This window comes from Sturnira hondurensis, unplaced genomic scaffold, assembly GCF_014824575.4.
Source record: "Sturnira hondurensis isolate 20B ecotype Veracruz unplaced genomic scaffold, ASM1482457v3 Scaffold0001872, whole genome shotgun sequence".
Taxonomy (NCBI): Eukaryota; Metazoa; Chordata; class Mammalia; order Chiroptera; family Phyllostomidae; genus Sturnira; species Sturnira hondurensis.
This window is the reverse complement of record NW_028074503.1, coordinates 41306712-41323758: the sequence shown is the minus strand read 5'-3', so window position 1 is coordinate 41323758 and position 17047 is coordinate 41306712. Positions and strand designations below refer to the sequence as shown.

General features: G+C 56.2%; 1 protein-coding gene across 1 annotated transcript in view; it reads right to left on the bottom strand.

Moving 5' to 3' along the window:
* Window positions 1–236: 236 nt before the first annotated feature.
* The window catches only part of PARD6G (par-6 family cell polarity regulator gamma), a 52730-nt gene continuing 35919 nt past the window's right edge, over window positions 237–17047 (bottom strand). The window contains exon 3 of the mRNA XM_037036248.1: window positions 237–2859. Within this exon, the coding sequence (XP_036892143.1) occupies window positions 2048–2859 (812 nt within the window). The 3' untranslated portion in view covers window positions 237–2047. The remainder of the gene's footprint in view (window positions 2860–17047) is intronic.

Genomic DNA, 17047 nt, shown 5'->3' with positions numbered 1-17047 from the left:
AGAAGGTTCTAGGCCTAAGACATAACAATCTCCCACCAAACATGAGTATAATTTGATAATTTAAGATGATCCACTACCTGAGTTTGGGCCCATTTTCTCATCTGCAAAATGAGGTCAGTGCCTGCACCGGCACGCGGTGCGCGGCCCAGGCTTCCCACCTGCGCTGGCTGCTCCTGGCTGCTCACCGTCAGCACGGGCGTTCTTTCTGCTACTCAGAACACAAGGAAAGAACACCATTAAAAGCGAAGCAAACCTTTTTATTCTTTGATATATAAAACCAAGAATATGTTAACATGTGATACAACATAACTTCTTTTTAAAGAAAATGCAAGAAGTATAGAACTGGGTAGAAAAATACTCTCAAGAGGCTGTTCCACGCAGTCTCTGACCCTAAAATTATGAGTGGTGCACAAATTTGAGTAAGCCATTTCTTTTCTTTAGAAAAAGTATTCACATTTGCTTAACTTAAAACATGGTAAGAAATACAACTTCCTTTCTTGTCAACAGACCCAGTTATTTGACAAGACACTCATGAACCATCAGTGATGGTAGAAGAATATTTCCCTTGTGGTAGTAAATTAGCATTACATCTTTGGTTATAGACTACTTGTCACTGTAAAAATAAAAGAAAAACGTTGGGCCGCTGGCTCACCAAACCACTCGCACGCAGTTCAGCGGTGCGCCCCGCCTCTGGAAGTGAGAGCCTCCCACTGGGCCCCCGCAGGGGAGGGTCTTTGGTCTGCCCTGTGCCTAGGAACAAGATGGACAAAGAGCCTGGCATTCAAATTAAAAAGTCAAACATGGGCACAGGAAACAATTCCTCCATCAAAGCTATTTCTGAACAATAAATAGTTTCTGCACAAAAGAAAAATAATTTGCTTCTCGCTTAACATGTTCAGGAAAAATGAAAACAGTGAGATACAGTTTTCCTTCTGTTACCAGCCTGACATCCACGAAGGCGGGACAATTATGCCGCCCACCAGCAGGGGGTGCTGGGCCACAGGAGAAGCAGCCGCATTGAAAGGGCATCTAGAAAAATACTTTTACCTGTGTTTATACGAAAGTTTTATTTGGTCAAAGTTTAGTTCTGAAAATATAACTGTAACATTTTCTCCTCAACATCGGATTCAAACAGAATATACACTTCATATAAAATTTCATTGGTATAAACATGAATAAACATTCAAAATTACTAAATAGGTAAATATTGCTAGAAGACCAAAGTGAAGTGATAATGAACTTAGTCCATGTTAAAAATCGCTACGTTTTATAGGACCGGTTATTTAAAAATGAAGATAACCCATGTGCCCGAATGTCTGAGCTTTCAAAGTCCTGGGGAAATAAACGCCCCGCGAGCTGCGCTCAGAGTCCACGAAGCCGTGGGAGGGGCTGGCTTTTATCTCCGAGTAACACTGGCTTTCCTCCCAACCAGTACCTCGGGGCAGCGTGCCAAGTCCCGGCTGCCCACCCGCTGGCCCTGGGCCGCAGTCCCCGCAGCAGGGCCTCCCAGGGGCGCTTTCCTTCCCCGTGAGGTCTGGGAGCTCAGCGCCCCCTTGGCTACTGGAAATAGCACCTCGAACAACAAAAGCTGGAGGCATCGCAGGTGCGGGCGCATCTGTTCGCAGCAACCAGCCCGAACCTCCCGTGTTGGCGGGTCTGCAGGATCCGCGCGGGGCGGAGAAGCCTCGGTGCCAACAAGCAGCGTGTGTTTGCGTGGCTGAAGTTAAAGACACGAATTTGTCCTTTTAAAAAGTAATTTTAAAGCTTCATTTAAAAAATAAAAGTTATTGAAATTTAAAAATTAGCCCTGGACCTGTACCATCCTGGAGCGCACGTGCGTGCCCTTTCTGTTTGTGGATAAATTTATAAAAATAGACTGTATCGTCACTTTCTGTCCTTAAGTTGAAACAAAGAGTAGGGTTATGGAAGAAAAGGGAAGGATAAATAAAAACACAGAAGGAACGGTAACACATACAATTAGTTTCTTATTTTAAGACGAGAGTGCACATCTGGGAAGTGGGGCTGCCGGCCCGCCTCCGCCCGGACGCTACAGGGTCACGGCCGGGCCGTGCTCCTCCACCCCGCCCGGGGGCAGCGCCAGGCTGTGGCGGGGGTCGGAGCGCAGCGAGCTGAGCAGCCTGAGGACGCTGCCCTCGCGCCCCAGGCCGGGCGGTCCAGATGCTGGGCCTGCGCCGTTGACCCGGGTGAGGCTGCCCGGTGGCCGTGGTACCAGCCGGGGCTCCAGGGCCCCCTCGAGCACGACGTCAGGCTCCTCGTCGCTCTCCATGTCGTCGGGGTGCAGGCTGAGCGGTGCGGGGGCCGGCAGGCTGTGGCGGCTGCCCACGCTGTCCGAGGAGCGGCCAGAGCTGCCGGACGCGCGGCCGCCGCGCAGCACGTTGTTGCGCTGGTTGGCCGGCTTGACCGTGACAATGAGGTTGTGGCTGTTCGCGATCATCATGTCCGTAACCTGGTCCAGTGTCTTGCCCGCCACCTCGATGCCGTTTACCTCCAGCACCTCGTCGTCCACGGCCAGCAGCCCAGTGCTCTCGGCCAGGCCGCCAGGTACCAGGCGCGAGATGAAGATGCCGGGCACCTTCTCCAGGCCCTGTGGCGCCACCCGCACGCTGGTGCCGTCGCGGATGTAGAAGCCCAGCGGCTTCTGGCAGCCGTGCCGGTACAGCCTCACGCGCCGATGCGTCTCAGGCAGGATGTCCACGTCGATGATGGAGGACACGGGGCGGAAGTCGTGGGGGAGCCCAATGTGCAGGTGTGGGCGTCGGCGCGGTCCCTCCTCCCGCAGCGCCAGTGCCTTCCTGCGCCGCGACAGGGAGCCAGTGGCCAGGCCGTGCTCCGCCTCCTCTGGAAGAGCAGAGGGGACAGTCAGAACAGGGGACACGCAAGGACAAAGCACAATCAAATCACGCAGGAACACCCGGAGCCCAGGCTTCCTGCCATATAGCTCAGCTCCGTCTGTGATTGCCGCTCACCGTCCAGCCACTTCTCCCACGGCCAGCCCCGGGGAACCGCACACACACCTCGCATGAGCCTCAAGGGGAGCTGTCTGTTCATGCTGTCACCCTTGTCACACTCCCCTGTACTGCTACGTATCAAACAGCCCCCAGGATGCCATGTGCACAGCTGTCCTGGTGCTTACTGAGCTGGCCCAACAGTACTCACCAGGCAAACATTTGAGGCCAAGTTCAAGTGCAATTAACTTTCTACACATCTCCAAATTGACCCATAGCAGCCAATGAAATGAGGGAAGGTAAGAGGACCAGGACCAGGCACCACAAGGAAGAGAATTAACAGGGGACAGAAGGATGATGAGGACTTGCCGGGCCCCTAGAAGATGGTTACAAGGACGCACCAAGACCTTCTCCTCAGCAGGGGAGCTGCAGGGGCGAGACGGTCTGAGGCCACTATTTGGGAACTCTGGGGTGGCGCTGCAGGCTTACAATGCCAGGAAGAAGAGCTGGATCTAACTGTGGTCAGTTTTGGTACATCCCCCTACTGGTACCACAGCGGGGCGGCCTCCACCCCAGCCCCAGCAGGCCGCTGTGCACTGGTCACGGCGCGGCTCATGCCCAGTCGGTGGGAGCCCACAGAGGCCACCAGAGTCTGTCCTCCCGGCACTGGGGGTGGATGCTGGGGGCTGACTGCTGCTGTTGGTTAAGGGGGTGAGGACCAAGAGGTGGGCAGGGTTGTGGCTGCCCTCCCCCCTGCCCTGGCCCTGCAGCGGGCTCCTGCCCTGGTGGTTTACGTGGCTCCAGGAAATGTAAAGGGAGAGTGTGCAGGAGCCGGACATGACAGACCAGAACACAGAGGAAAGTCAGACAGTGACCACCCTTCCGCAGGGAACAGCTCGGAAAAGACCTGAAGAGACACTGTGTTCACACCTCCAGCTGATTCCAGGCACAGAGAGAACCCTACAAAAAATGATTTAATGACAAAAAACCCACACACCCTGAGGAAGGGGAAAGTCTGATTTCCAGAGCTAAGTTATTAGGTACGACTGTCCATGGTTCAGCTAAAAACAACGGCAACAACAACAAAAACACCCAAGAAATTCAAAGCAACAGGAAAGTACGGCTCATTTGAAGGGAAAAAAACCAAAACCAGAAACTGTCTGCGAAAAGACTGAAAAGAAGACAAGAAAGCAATGAGTGAATAAATTGAAAATATCAGTAAGTGAAAGAACATCTAAGAGGAAACCAAACAGAAATTCTGGAGCTGAAAGGTACCAACAACTGACATGAAAAATTCACCAGGGGGTTCAGATGTTGCTTTGTACACCCAGAAGGAGGAATGGATGAATGTACAATAAAGAGCTCAATGTAAGTTGTCATCGCTGAGAGGTCAAAAGAAGAAAACTGAGCCCTGACCAGTGTGGCTCAGGGGGCTGAGTATGGTCCTGCAAAGCAAAAGGTCAACAGTTCGATTCCCGGTGGGGGCACAGGCCTGGGTTGTGGATTCAGTCCCGGTTGGGGTGCACAGAAGAGGCAACCAATCAATGTTCCTCACCCTCTCATTCTCCCTCCCTTCCCCTCTCACTAAAAGTAGTAAAATCTTTTTTAAAAAATGAAGAATAGTGAACGAGCCGCCCCTCAGGACCTGCAGGACCCCACGAAGCACCATAAACCATGACGCCAACGGGGCCCCTTTAATGTGGAGCCGAGCTGCCCACCCGGAGGGACTCGCTTGCATGTCTCAGGTCTCGAATCTTTGGATGCTCGATCCGGACAAACTAACAGGAGAGGCCTCAACAAACTCAAGCCCCTGAAAACTGCAAAGATAACAAGGAAACAGTTGTTAGGATACTAAATGGACGACAACCAGACTGAAACCTGAAAACATTACCCAGAACTGGCGTCACTGTGCCATGTCATCGGCACCAACAGAAACACCCTCCTTCCAGGATACAATCGCCCCCTCCCCTCTCATAAACACCCCTTGTTTGTTTCCTGACCGGAACCCTCCTGGGCCTCTGCCCGAATCAGTGCTTCCTGAATGGCCATTCCTACTGATCTCACATAAACACTGGTTGCTTCTCTTTCTGAAAAGCCTTTTATTTTTAGGTTAACACAACTGACATGCGCATCATGGGAGTTTCAGGTGGAAAGAACAGGGTGGAGAGAACATTTGAAGAAATAGTGCCTGGAATTCCCCAAATTTGATGAAATGCTTGAATATAAACATCCAAGAAGCTCATCAAACTCTAAGTAAGATGAAGTCAAAGAGACCAAAACTGAAACGCAATACAATAAAAATTTCAAAACACAAACACAGGAGAGACTCTTGAAAGCAGCAAGAGAGGAGACAGCTATTACACACAGGGAGTGGGGGCTCGGTAAGATGGGCTGCATATTTCTTATTAGAAACTTCGAGGACTGTGGACAGTGGGCTGATGTGGGCAGTGGAAAGTGGGCAGTGGGCTGATGAAGTGTCACTAAAAGGAAAAGAACTGTCAACCAAGAATCTTATATCCGGCGAAACTGTGAGAAATCTAGATATGCCCAGACAAACACAAGCTGAGGAGTTTGTGAGCGCCAGGCCCACCGCCCCACCAGAAGTGCTCCAGGGTGTCCTGTGGGTGACATGAAGGGACCCTAGACAGGACCTCGAAGCCATATGGAGCAATACAGATCTCGGAAAAGGTAAATGCATGGGCAGTCGTCAACGCTGGAATCAGTCCAACCAAGGCCTGCGTTGGACTGCACTGGTTGTCCCTCCACGGTTTAAGAGGCCATGCGCTTAAAGGAAAATGTAAAGAAAAAAATAATTCGTCTGAAAACTAGTAGTAGTGTTACTTTGGTTTGCAACATCAAATCTTCTTTTCGCTAAAAGAAGTAAAGCATTTACAAGAACTGTTAGTTTATGTTGGGGGCACACATGTGTAAAGATGTGGTTTTGTGACCTCAACAACCCGAAGGACTTCGAGTGGATTGAGAACTGTAAAGGAGCAGGGTTTCGTCTGTTGTTGAAGTTACGCAGCTATAAATCGATGTCAGAATGTCCTACCTTTACGAAGATAAATGTGCTCTACGTGGCAATCACAAAGAAAACAGCTATAGAAGAGACATGAAAAGAAGAAAGGAAATTAGATATTTTACTATAAAAAATCTACTAAACACAAAAGAAGACAAATGCAGGGAATAAGGGACAAAACACCTATAAGGTAACATAGAAAACAAACAGAAATATGACAAGTAATTTCGTTCTTAATCAGTAATTACTTTAAATGTAAATGGATTAAACTCTCTAATCAAAAGACAGAGGTTGGTGAAATAAACGGATAAAAGCACATGACCCAACTATGCCCTGCCTGTAAGGGACCCACCTGGAAACCAGCGACACCACAGGCTGAGTGACAGTGCGAAAAAGACATTCCCTGCAGTGATGACAAGAGCGGGGGGGGGGGGGGGGGGGGGCTACACTAATACCAGACAGAGTTAGATTTGAGATGAACAACACACAAGGTAAAGAAGGGCACTATCCATTAATAAAAGGTTCGAAAGAGCAAGAAAATGAAACAATTATAAACATTTATACACCTAATGACCTGTCATCAAAATATACAAAGCCAAAACTGACAACACTGAAGGGAGAGAGTTCTGTAACAGCAACTGGACTTCAGTGCACGCCTCCCAGGACTGGCATCGCGGACAACCAGCAGGAAGGTCAGGGAGGAAACGGAGCACCTGGCATGATGACCCACCAGCCTCCGACAGGCAGGCACGCAGCCCCCCGGCGGCCCGCAGAGCTGTCTCACCTGTGCACACAGCACGTTCCGGGGTACAGTGTGTGTCAGGCCTCCAGTTAAGGCTCCACGGATTTAAAAAGACACACACCGTACAAAGAATCTTCTCGGACCAGAACAGAGTCAAGCTAGACATCAATCCCACAAAGAAACCTGGAAAATTAACAGACATGTGGAAACCAAGCAACACGCTGTTAGACAACCAGTGCATCACGAGGCTGAAACCACAGGGCAATCAGAAAACACACAGAGATGCGTGAAAATAAAACTGTAACTTAGCAAAGCGTACGGAGCCCAGTGACAGCGGCGGTGCCCTTTACCGCTTCCATTCAACACGGCGCCAGATGTTCCAGCCAGAGTGGTTAGATGAGAAAGAGAAAGAAAAGTCCTCCAAACTGGAAGAAAGAGTGTCAAATTATGTCTATTTTCAGATATGATCCTACACGTAGAAAACCCTAAAGACTCCACAAAGAGCTTTACATCTAATAACTGAGCTCAGCGAAGGCACAGGCTGCAGTCGACACACGGGAAGTGGGTGCGTTTCCGTCCACGAGCGGGAGTGATGTGAGCAGAAGCTGCCTGCCCGACTGGCAACAGTGGGGAACTGAGCTAAACGTCTCCTCAGTCAGAAACACAGCCTGCTTGGTTTCTCCCTCTTTTTTTCCCATACTCTGCTACTTTATTGTTGTTTGTTTGCTTGCTTGTTTGTTTTAGAATGCGGCTCTTTCCGAAAAGCACCGGGAGCAGAAGGAGGTGGTTTGTGGGGATGGGAGATGAGGGCCATTAACGCAGGGCCGCTGGGCAGGAGGAGCCATCCGGGAGCTGTGCCCGCTCCAGGGTGTGGCCACACGTGCAGGTCCAAGTTTGCACGTGGAGTCTGTGCTGCACCCCTGGGCCTGCCTGTTTGGGGCGGAAGCCGCCTCTGAGCTTTGCTGCTGAGAACTTGGCAAGGGGGCTGCCGCTCCTCACCCCCCACCTCGGACACGTGTGCCGCAGCAGCTACAGCAGGGACCGCGCACGGGCACCCACGGGGCAGTCTGTGTGTCAGCAACACTGGTCCCCTCCTCATGCGTCTGCGAGACAGAAGACGGATCGGCTACAACGCAGTGACCCCCAGAAGGCACGGGTGGGGCAGCTGGGTTGGAGAAAAGGGACCACGGGAGGGGAGCAGCTGGGAATAACCGTGGGCGCCGCCGGGAGATCGCCCTCAAACGCCTGTGGGGGAGGGCATGCCCTCCAGTTCGGCTCCCTCCGAAAAGGCCTCCACACCTCCCTCAACTGACGAGCCCGGCACCCACCCTCCGGGGCCCACCCCTGTCCTGCCTGGGTCAGAGGCGGCTTGGCCTTCGCACATCAGCAAGCAGGCTCGCTGCTTGTGGCTGCTTCTGGGGACCGCAGACCATTGGTCCAGCCCAGGAAAGGACTTCAAAGACAAAAGGACACCCATGTGCAGAGCGGGAAGTCGGGCAGCTTGGAGCCAAGGACACCGACAGGTCCGCACACACTGATGCCGACACACCTGGGCCTGCTGAAGGCTCGGCGCCCGGAGCCGGGGTCCCAGACCAGCCTTCAGCTGACTGATCCTTGAACTGATTACACCACCAAACTATCATCATTTTTTATTCCATGTTGATATAGCAAAGTCCAGAAGGACATTTGAGATAAGGTGCTTTTTAAAAAATTACACTTGTAACCCATGAACATATTCTGTTCTGCCCTGCAGATGTGCCCAGCACTGTGTGGACCCTTCCACAAGCTCACTGGGATCATGCACAGCTGTCTGCACCTTTGGCCCCTCAGGTCCAGTGTGGATGACCAGCTGGTGTGCTCCCACATGGTCCCCGAGCTCCTCAGGGCACGGCCATGAGTTAGAGACAGTCAGCCCTGAAGAGACCTCAAAGCTAGTGGCAGGGAGAGGCACAGACAGTTTTGAGTGAAACTGTTTGGAAAACGCAGTGAGAAGAGTAAGCACTGGACGTGGCGGGGACAGTGCCATCTCGGGTCGGGAACTCACCTCCCACCAGCTGGGAAGAGGAGCCAAGTGGAATGAGAGAGGCCAGGCCAGTTCACAGACTCACACAAACATTAATTACAGGAGACACCCTGCTGACATCGGATAGAGGAGACTTCAGGCAAAGGGGCTGCGGGGAACAGGGACATGGAGGGACACGGAGGGGCATACAAGGAGTAGCCCACAAATGACGCGAACTATGTGCAAGTCACAGGAAGCAGAACTAACATGCTGAAAAGACTAGCAAAACCCCTAGACGACCTGAAGAAAGAAAGAGGCCCCCAGCTACAGTGGGGATGCCGACCCTCCTCTCAGCAACTCATAGACCAAGTGCACAGAGAATAGGCAGCGCGGCCAGCCAGCGGGAGCCAGCAGACACGTCTGAGCAGCCCCGATGGTGGGCCACGCATCCACGCCCCCGGGGAACGCAGCGGAGACAGACGGTGTCCTGGATGGCGCAAACCGAGCTCCGCAGCCTTAAACACAGAAACCGCACCCCGCGTACGTGTGAATCATGAGATCGAACTAGAGACCAACACCAGGGAGACCACAGGTAAGTCTCCAAACACTCAGAAAACAACGGACACACTTCGAGCCTGCGGCTCAAAGGGGGCGCCTCCGAGGAAGACGCCGCACTGACCTGCGCGAACCCGACCGGCGGCCGAGCGTGCAGGGCTGACCAGTGCGGGCGGGCAGCAGCACCCACACCAGGGAGGGGAAGTCAGGGCAGTGCTCTAGGCCCCAACCTCAGAAACCTAGAAAAGGAGCAAAAGAAACCCACGGAGACACAGGATGGAAATTATGAGGGTAAAACGTGATTCGATAAAACTGAACACCTGAGGAGAGCAGAGAACATCAACGAAGCAGGGCCCTTCTGCTGCAGCTGGATGCAGGCCCAACTCTGCGGCCCCTCAACCTGCCCCCACCTGCCTCACGCTCAGGACACCAGGCCCAAACCACCGCCAGTGCGCCTGGTCCCGCTCCAGGGCTCCGGGGCCTTCCCCTTAAAGGGAATTCCCTTCACAGCATGTTCTCGTGTCTAAGGGGCCACAGTGCCTGAGCCCGTGGGCAGAGTCAGCTGGTTGGCGTCATTCCACCAACTGAAAGGTCACCACTGGACTCCCAGCCCGTACACCTGCCTGGGTTACAGGTTCAGGTCCCGGTGGCGGCGCCTGTGGAAGGCAGCCAACTCCGGGTTTCTCTCTCACATCGATGTTTCTCTCCATTTTTCTCTCCCTTCTCCTCTCTCTAAAATCAAAAAGAGGTTTTTAAGTTAGAGGGCAATAGCTTAGAGTTCTCATTTCAGCGTGTCTGTGGGGTCCACACCACTGGTCCCCGCCGTCCTGTCTGAATGTCGTGTCCACAGCAGAGCTGACCGTAGGGCCCTGGGCCTCTTCAGACCCTCAGAGAGGATGCACGCCAGGGCCACGCACACCCAGGGGTGAACAGCACCCCCTGCAGGATGAGGGCTCCACCTCCAGGCTCTGGTGTGGCAGGAGGGGACGCTCAGCAGGTGGGGGGAGGGACCCCCGCAAGCGCAGAGCAGGACACTGGGCTCTGGACCTGGGCAGCCCTGCTGTAGGGGGTGGGCAATGCCTCCCCTGCCCTGTGACCCAGGTCTGGGTGGTGACGATGCGGGTCAACTAGGCTGTGCCTCCACCACCCACAGGTTTTTTTACTTGAGATGGTGACAAAAGTTAGTGACATTCCCTAAGTTGGAAACCAGCTGCTGAAACTCACAGGTGAGCAGGTCCAGGTGTCTGTCAGAGTCGGCGGCTCCGAGGGGGCCAGTGTCTGTGACTCTAGCTGCTCCCCGGGCCGGGCCGCGCAGGCTCTGGGTGGGGCGGGTGAGGTGCGCAGGCAGGCAGACCTGCTGGGGGGTGGGGGCACTGGAAGAAGGCGCGGCTGCCCCGAGCCACCTGTGCCCACACCGGATGCCCCTCCCGAGCCTGATGCCACACCTGGTGCTGCACCTGACCCGTCGGAGCTCCACATGTGGATGGACTCTGTCCGTTGAAAATTCCCAACCGTCCTAAAACAAAAACTTCTCCTAAAGCCTCATTCCTAAGAGTCCAACTCAGGCTCCACATACTTCTTACAAGACCAAGCCGCCACAGCTTCTTTGTCAAGCAACCTGTCAAATCCCGTGTTTCCCCCAAAGTGCACTATGAGGCAGATCCGCCCTCCCTCTCCCCATCCTTCTCCACTTCCACCAACAGTGAGTGACATTTCCGTTTCCACTTCCAGGTCCCGTATCAGCAGGAGATCCCACCAGAGCGGGACCTGGCACCGCAGGCTCGGCCCTCAGGGTCCTGCGACACAAAAAAGTGCCGCTCAGAAGCACCTCCACGTGACAGCCGGGGACCTTGCCGTGACCCAGGGCCAGGCACACGCGGCAGCAGTGGACGCAGGTCGCCGACAAGAGTGCCATCGCGCTGCTCGCAAGGAACGTTCACTCTGCAGAGGTTCTTCTCTGAGATCCTTTCAAAGACCTGAGGAACCCCCCCCGCCGATCTGCCCGGACTCGTGTGTCCCCAGCCTCACGCTGCACCGGCTTTGAGACCACTCTGCCCCCTCACACACCACAGCCAGGCAGGCAGGGAGGGCATCGCGGGGACTTTCAGTGTCACTGTGCAGCGACGTCATGGGGCAATGATGTCACCATGCGAGGACTGCAGCCGCCTGCATGGGTCACGCACCTGCGTGACAGGGTGAGGTGACAATAGGAAGGACTGTGAGAAAGCGCAGTCCACACAGCGGCCGTTGAAAATTCATACACCGCAAACGCAATACCCAGAGCGGGGCTCTGCGCAGAAGCACCGAGAGCCAGCAGGCACCCTGTGGGATGACAGGACGCACAGTGTGAGGTGGGGGCTCCACCCACGCACCTCATTCTTGGAGCAGAAACCCGGGCGCAGGGCGGAGAGCGGCGTACTCCCTGGGAGGGAGGGTGGCTGGGCTGCCACGCCCTCCACCAGCTCGGTTGGCCCTGCATCGCCCACTCCCGTTCTACCACCGCGGAGAAGAGGGAAAAGAGGGAAAAGAGATTCCTAAGCAGCCAAACTTGACAACAGGGACACAAGATGGGCCGCTGGGAGCCCATCCCACCTGGTCCCCTGGGAGAATCATCAGGGCCAAACACCATAGAAAGTGAGCTAGTAAATGGATGTTGTCTTCCGTCAAAGCAGGAACAGTGTAGAAGTAAAGTGGGGTGCTATTTGCCGCTGTCTCTGACGCACACACAGGGGGGCCCGAGCACACCCCCAGTGACCGGACGTTGGGCCTCCGTCCGCCACTGCCAGGCCGGCTCCAGTCTCAACTTGTCCTGGGCAGGTGTGCACCCCACGCCTGAGCGAACACGCAGGCACACGCAAACCTTCTGGAAGGGCTGCTCCGCCGGATCGGAGCAAGTCAGGACAGGGCTTCTCTCTGACAGGCTCCGGAAATGTCAACGCCATCAGACGCCACCACGCAAGCCGAACAACAAAATGTGGCCCATTTCACAACAGGACCCACGACTCCTAGCAGTGTCCTCTGGCCCAGACTCTGTCCCGAAGCCTTAAACTGTCTCCTTGCTCTACAGGCCCCTCCTGCCCCCAGTGTGCACCGCTCATAACAGACTCCTGGGTGGGCACACGCCCGCCTCGCCCCAGCGCCTCCCTCTGCTGCCTGGGTGCAGGCGTGAGACTGGGCGGCACCCCGGCCGGCCGGCTGCTCCCGTCTTGCAGGAGCACAGTCCTTCGGGCTCAGGGCGGGAGTCAGAGGGCGTCCGGGGCCACCTCACCACACACACCCCTCCCCGCATGTCGGGAACTGGCTGCATGGGCTCCCAGAGTGTACGGCTGCTTTGGCCAGTCTGGTTCCAGACCCAGAGAAAGTTTAATGGACGTTTTTACCCAGTGACCACACGGGCTGCGGACGAGGATGCAGGGCAGCACCGGCAGGGCAGCACCGGCGTCTGGCCGAGGGTGGGACCGCTCCGGCGACGAAGCAAGTGGGGCACGGACGGCTCTTGGCGGGAAACGGTCCCTCCAGCCGTGAGGGCACTGCTCCATCCGTGCCCCTCAGGGAGCTGGGGTCCCCTGAACCAACCCTGCCCACCCCCGAATCTCAGACGTGGCCGGGCCGAGGGCTTTGAAATGCCGCCTCGCCGAAGCCCTGAGCCGATGCCGTCGCCTCCTCCACAGCCTTGCCGGTCTGGACGCGACGCACAAACAGGCTGACGTGCGGTGTGGCCTGTGAATCGGTCTCCTTTCACCCACCACCACACTTCCCAGGTCCCTTGGGTCGCGTCACCACGGTCAGGGCCTCCTTCCTTCTCGTGCGGGACGGACCCCACTGGGTGGGTCTATGCGTCCTTGTGGACGCTCGAGTTGTTTCCACGGTCTGGCTATGGGGAGTGTCACCGCCACAGACGGTCAGGAACAGGCTCCTGTGTGGAGGTGGGCACACACCCAGGAGCGGTGTGGCTGGTGGCACTGTGCCTCTGACGCCCGCCTCAGGGACCACCAGCTGCGCTGCCTGAGGGCCCAGCTCCTCACATCCCCAGTCTGTGTCTGTCCGTCCTTCCCGTCGGCCTGGGCACACCGGCCATTTGTGCGTCTCTCGGAAGGAGCAGGGGTGCAGACCCTTGGCCCACGTTCGGTGTTCCTTGCAGAGTCTAGATGCCTGGTCGCACAGGACAGACGACTCGGAACACTTCTTCTGCTCTCTTCATTCTCTTCTTGGACACCCAAGGGATTCACATTTGCATGAAATCCAATTTATTTATCTAATTTTGGTTTTTTGCTTTGTGATTTTGGTGTTGTATTTAGGAAACCACGCAAGGTCATGTTCCTGTGCATTTCCAAGTAAAGTAGCAAACGAAAGTAGTTGTGGCCCTTGTTTTAAAAACCACAGAAACGTAAAGAACACCCCGTACTTGGGGGCTGGTCTCAGGAGGTCCTCTGTCCGCCCTGCACAAGTTGCCTGGCCCACAATGCCAGGTGCCAGTAGGAGGAGCCTGGGACCAGCGTGACATAAAATTCAGCAAACCAAGCCCGCGAGGTGGACGATCCTAATTTAAGAAATTAAGTCCCATGCAGTTCAACTGCCAGTTTCCCCAACTTCGTGCGAGTGCTGGGGAGTCTGTCACGGAGAAGACAAGCTGAGAGCATGCGTGACGGCGGCACCTGGCCGGCAGGGCGGCAACCCAGGCAGACACACCTGGAAGATGAGGCGAAGGCACACACCAATCTTCGATTTTCCCGTGACGAGTTTCCTCAAACAACAGATCTTTCCTGAAAGCACCTCCAAGTGAAAATCGAGTCAACTCCGAAAGACATTTATCTGCTGAAGAGGAGCCACGCTCAAGCTCTGGAAGGCTTTGGATGGCTCCCTGGAGGCTCTGCCGAGACACTCTCAGCGCCCAGTGACTGCGCTGGGCTCCTGGGCAGCAACCAAGTCTGTCCTCTGAGATTTCGGGTCCAGGCTGCTGACAAGACTGCGGAGGTCGGCGGTGAGGGTCGCACAATGTGCTTCTCTCGGTGTCACAGGGTCAGGGCACGGGGAGCAGCCTGCTGTCAGCCGAGGCGGTCTCCCTCAGCAGGAAGCGCAAAGGCGCCTGCAAATGCCAGCCCTGCCCCAAGTTCGTCACCCCACCTACCCCCTCCAACCTGCTCTGGGTGCTGAGCAGCCCACCCCCCCGAGGACCCGAGAGTATGACAGCTGAGCTCACCCATCCTGGAAGCAGGGCCCAGGCCGGGGCTTCCTACCCCTTTCCTCCTGGTCCTCGTGGCCCTTGAGGTCACTGATGTCTTCCTTCAGCAGATGGGGACACTGAGGCTAGAGGCCACTAACGCTGCATAATAGGACAACCAGGTGCTGTGCTGGACGCAGGAGGGACCCTCGAAAGGCCAGTGCTTCTCTGTCACAGTGAAAATGTCATTAGAAAACTTGCGTTATCTCTGCTCACTTGTCACCTGTCTACACCGTGGGCGAGGAAGTGCTGAAACCCAGCTGCCGGAAGCAGAATGCAAAGAGGGCGGATCAAGTGGACAAGCAAGCCACATGGAAGGAAAAGCCTGGGGGGCCCAGCCCCATCCGGAAGGCTGCCAGGGCCGGTCTCCCAACTGTCCCGTGCAGCCAAGACACACGTGTGCCCATCCGGTCTCTCCGGGTACACGGAACAGATGGGACAGGTACAGATGCCCATGAAAGTTCTGCCCCAGGAACAGCTTGGGCAGGTGTGCCAGCTGGGAGGTCCCCGGCCACTCTCGAGCTGGAAACCCAGGAGCCCCTGGCGTGGGCTGGAGGTGGCCGACGCTGGCTCCCGCATCTGGGCCGCCTGCGGGCTCAGCGGGCTGGATGGCCCCCCACCATCTGCGTGACTCGGTCTGCTGACACGCCACCTGACCTGAAAGCGTCGCCCCCACATGGACAAGTGACGTCTTAGCCACCGAACAGGCACCCGTCAGGCCAGTCAGGCTGACACACCAAACTGACCATCAAAGTCCCCCCCCCACACACAGCAACACGCAGAACAACAGCTCGGGAGCTGTCTGGTGGCAGGACTGGGAGCGGGCGTGTCAGCTCCAGCTGCTGCAGCTGGACAGCACAGGCGGACAGCACAGGCCGGCGGCTGGGACAGCAGACCGTCACCCGGTGGGGCTGTGGAGGCTGAGGCTGCGCTCAGGCCCTGGCAGCCAGGTCAGTGGTGCCATGTCCTGGCCTGTGTCCTTGCTACACGGGCCAGCGACAGGCTCTTCCCTCCCTGTGAGGACCCAGCCCTGCCCATGCCCGATTCAAGCTCAATGCCCCTGTGGACCCTTGCCCTGGCACTGGGGCTTCACCGCATGGGCTGTGGGCACAACTCCAGCCCCAGAACTGTGCTCCCCGTCACAGCCAATTCGCCCCTTCCTGAGTCAGGACGGAGCCTGGCCACCACGCTGCTGAGGGCACACTGCTTCTGACGGGCTCTCCCTGCCATGCAGCCGTTGGGCTTCAAACCAACACGCAGGACCAGGGTGGGACGTTCCCTGCCAGCTCCTCCAATAGTGGTGACCCCGCCGCTCCCCTCCCCCAAGCCGCTGCAAGGCCATTCTGCCAGGAGGACAGTCAGACTGAGGGGCTTCCTGGAGGGGGGGCTCTGGAAGGAGAGGGAGGCTTATGGGTTTGCACCCAGGGTCTGTGGGGAGGGCTGGCCCAGGCCTGGAGGAGGGAGAAGGTGGGAGGAGGTCAAAGGGGTGGGGGGCGCATGGACACTCCCGAAACTGTCGGAATTCAGTTCTAACTGGAAAGTATCAGTGACAGAGAAGCACTCGAAACACGAGCACCAGTGGCTATGGGGACAGAGGTGACGAAACGCCGAGCAGACACCCAGCTGGCCCTAAAGGACATATCTGTGCTTTGTAACCAGCATTTCCTAACTGTCTGCCTGGAAAAGCTCGACACACTGAGAAGAGACTGATGGACGTGTCCCTGTGGCCAGTTTGAACATAGAATGTGCTTTTCCAAACCTGTCACTCCACTTCCAAAGTGCATTTCCTACTCCCTTCAAAACTGAAGATGAACTGCCCCCCACAGCCCCGAACAACAAAGCCAGCAGCTGCTGCAGGACCTCAGCTCCAGGGGCCTTGGCCTGGGGAGGCCCAGCACCCACACAGCCAGCCCTCTGGGCACCAGGCCCCCGGGTGGCCCCAGGCTGGGGCGCTCTGGGGAGGACTGGCCGAGCAAACCTTTGTCCGGGCAAGTGGCCATTTCCCAGCCCTGGAAACAGAGGAGACACACCCAGCCAGCCTGCAGTCCCAGGAGACAGCACGTCCCACCCCAGGCAGGAGCAGCGGCTGTTCCGTGTCCTGTTGTACCGGATGGAGTTCTGCGATCCACTCCTGAAAGCCACAGGAGCCCACATGGCCAGGACATGGCTGGGAGCGCCAGGGAGTCCGACGTGGTCACCGAGGGGGTGGCAGCAGAGTCACAGGGACCCGTGCACTACTTCCGACAGCCATCAGCTAAAAGACATTCTCAGTAAAAACTCCGCCCCAGCAGAGCGTGGCTCCCAAGGCCCAACCACCGGGTGCAAGGGCAGAAACTCTGCCTCCGGCTGAAGCACTGCGCTCAGTGCCTTTGGGGCCAAGTCCTCCCTGAGCTCACTGGCCTTCTGAGCGCAGCCCCAAGCCCCTTCCGTATCCTCAGTGGCATTCACGGCAGGAGCCTTCCCAGAGCCCTCTGCACTCCAGGATGCAGAGGGGAGCCCAGAGGCTGAGAGCCCGTAGGACCTGCTGGCTAGCAGGCAGCCC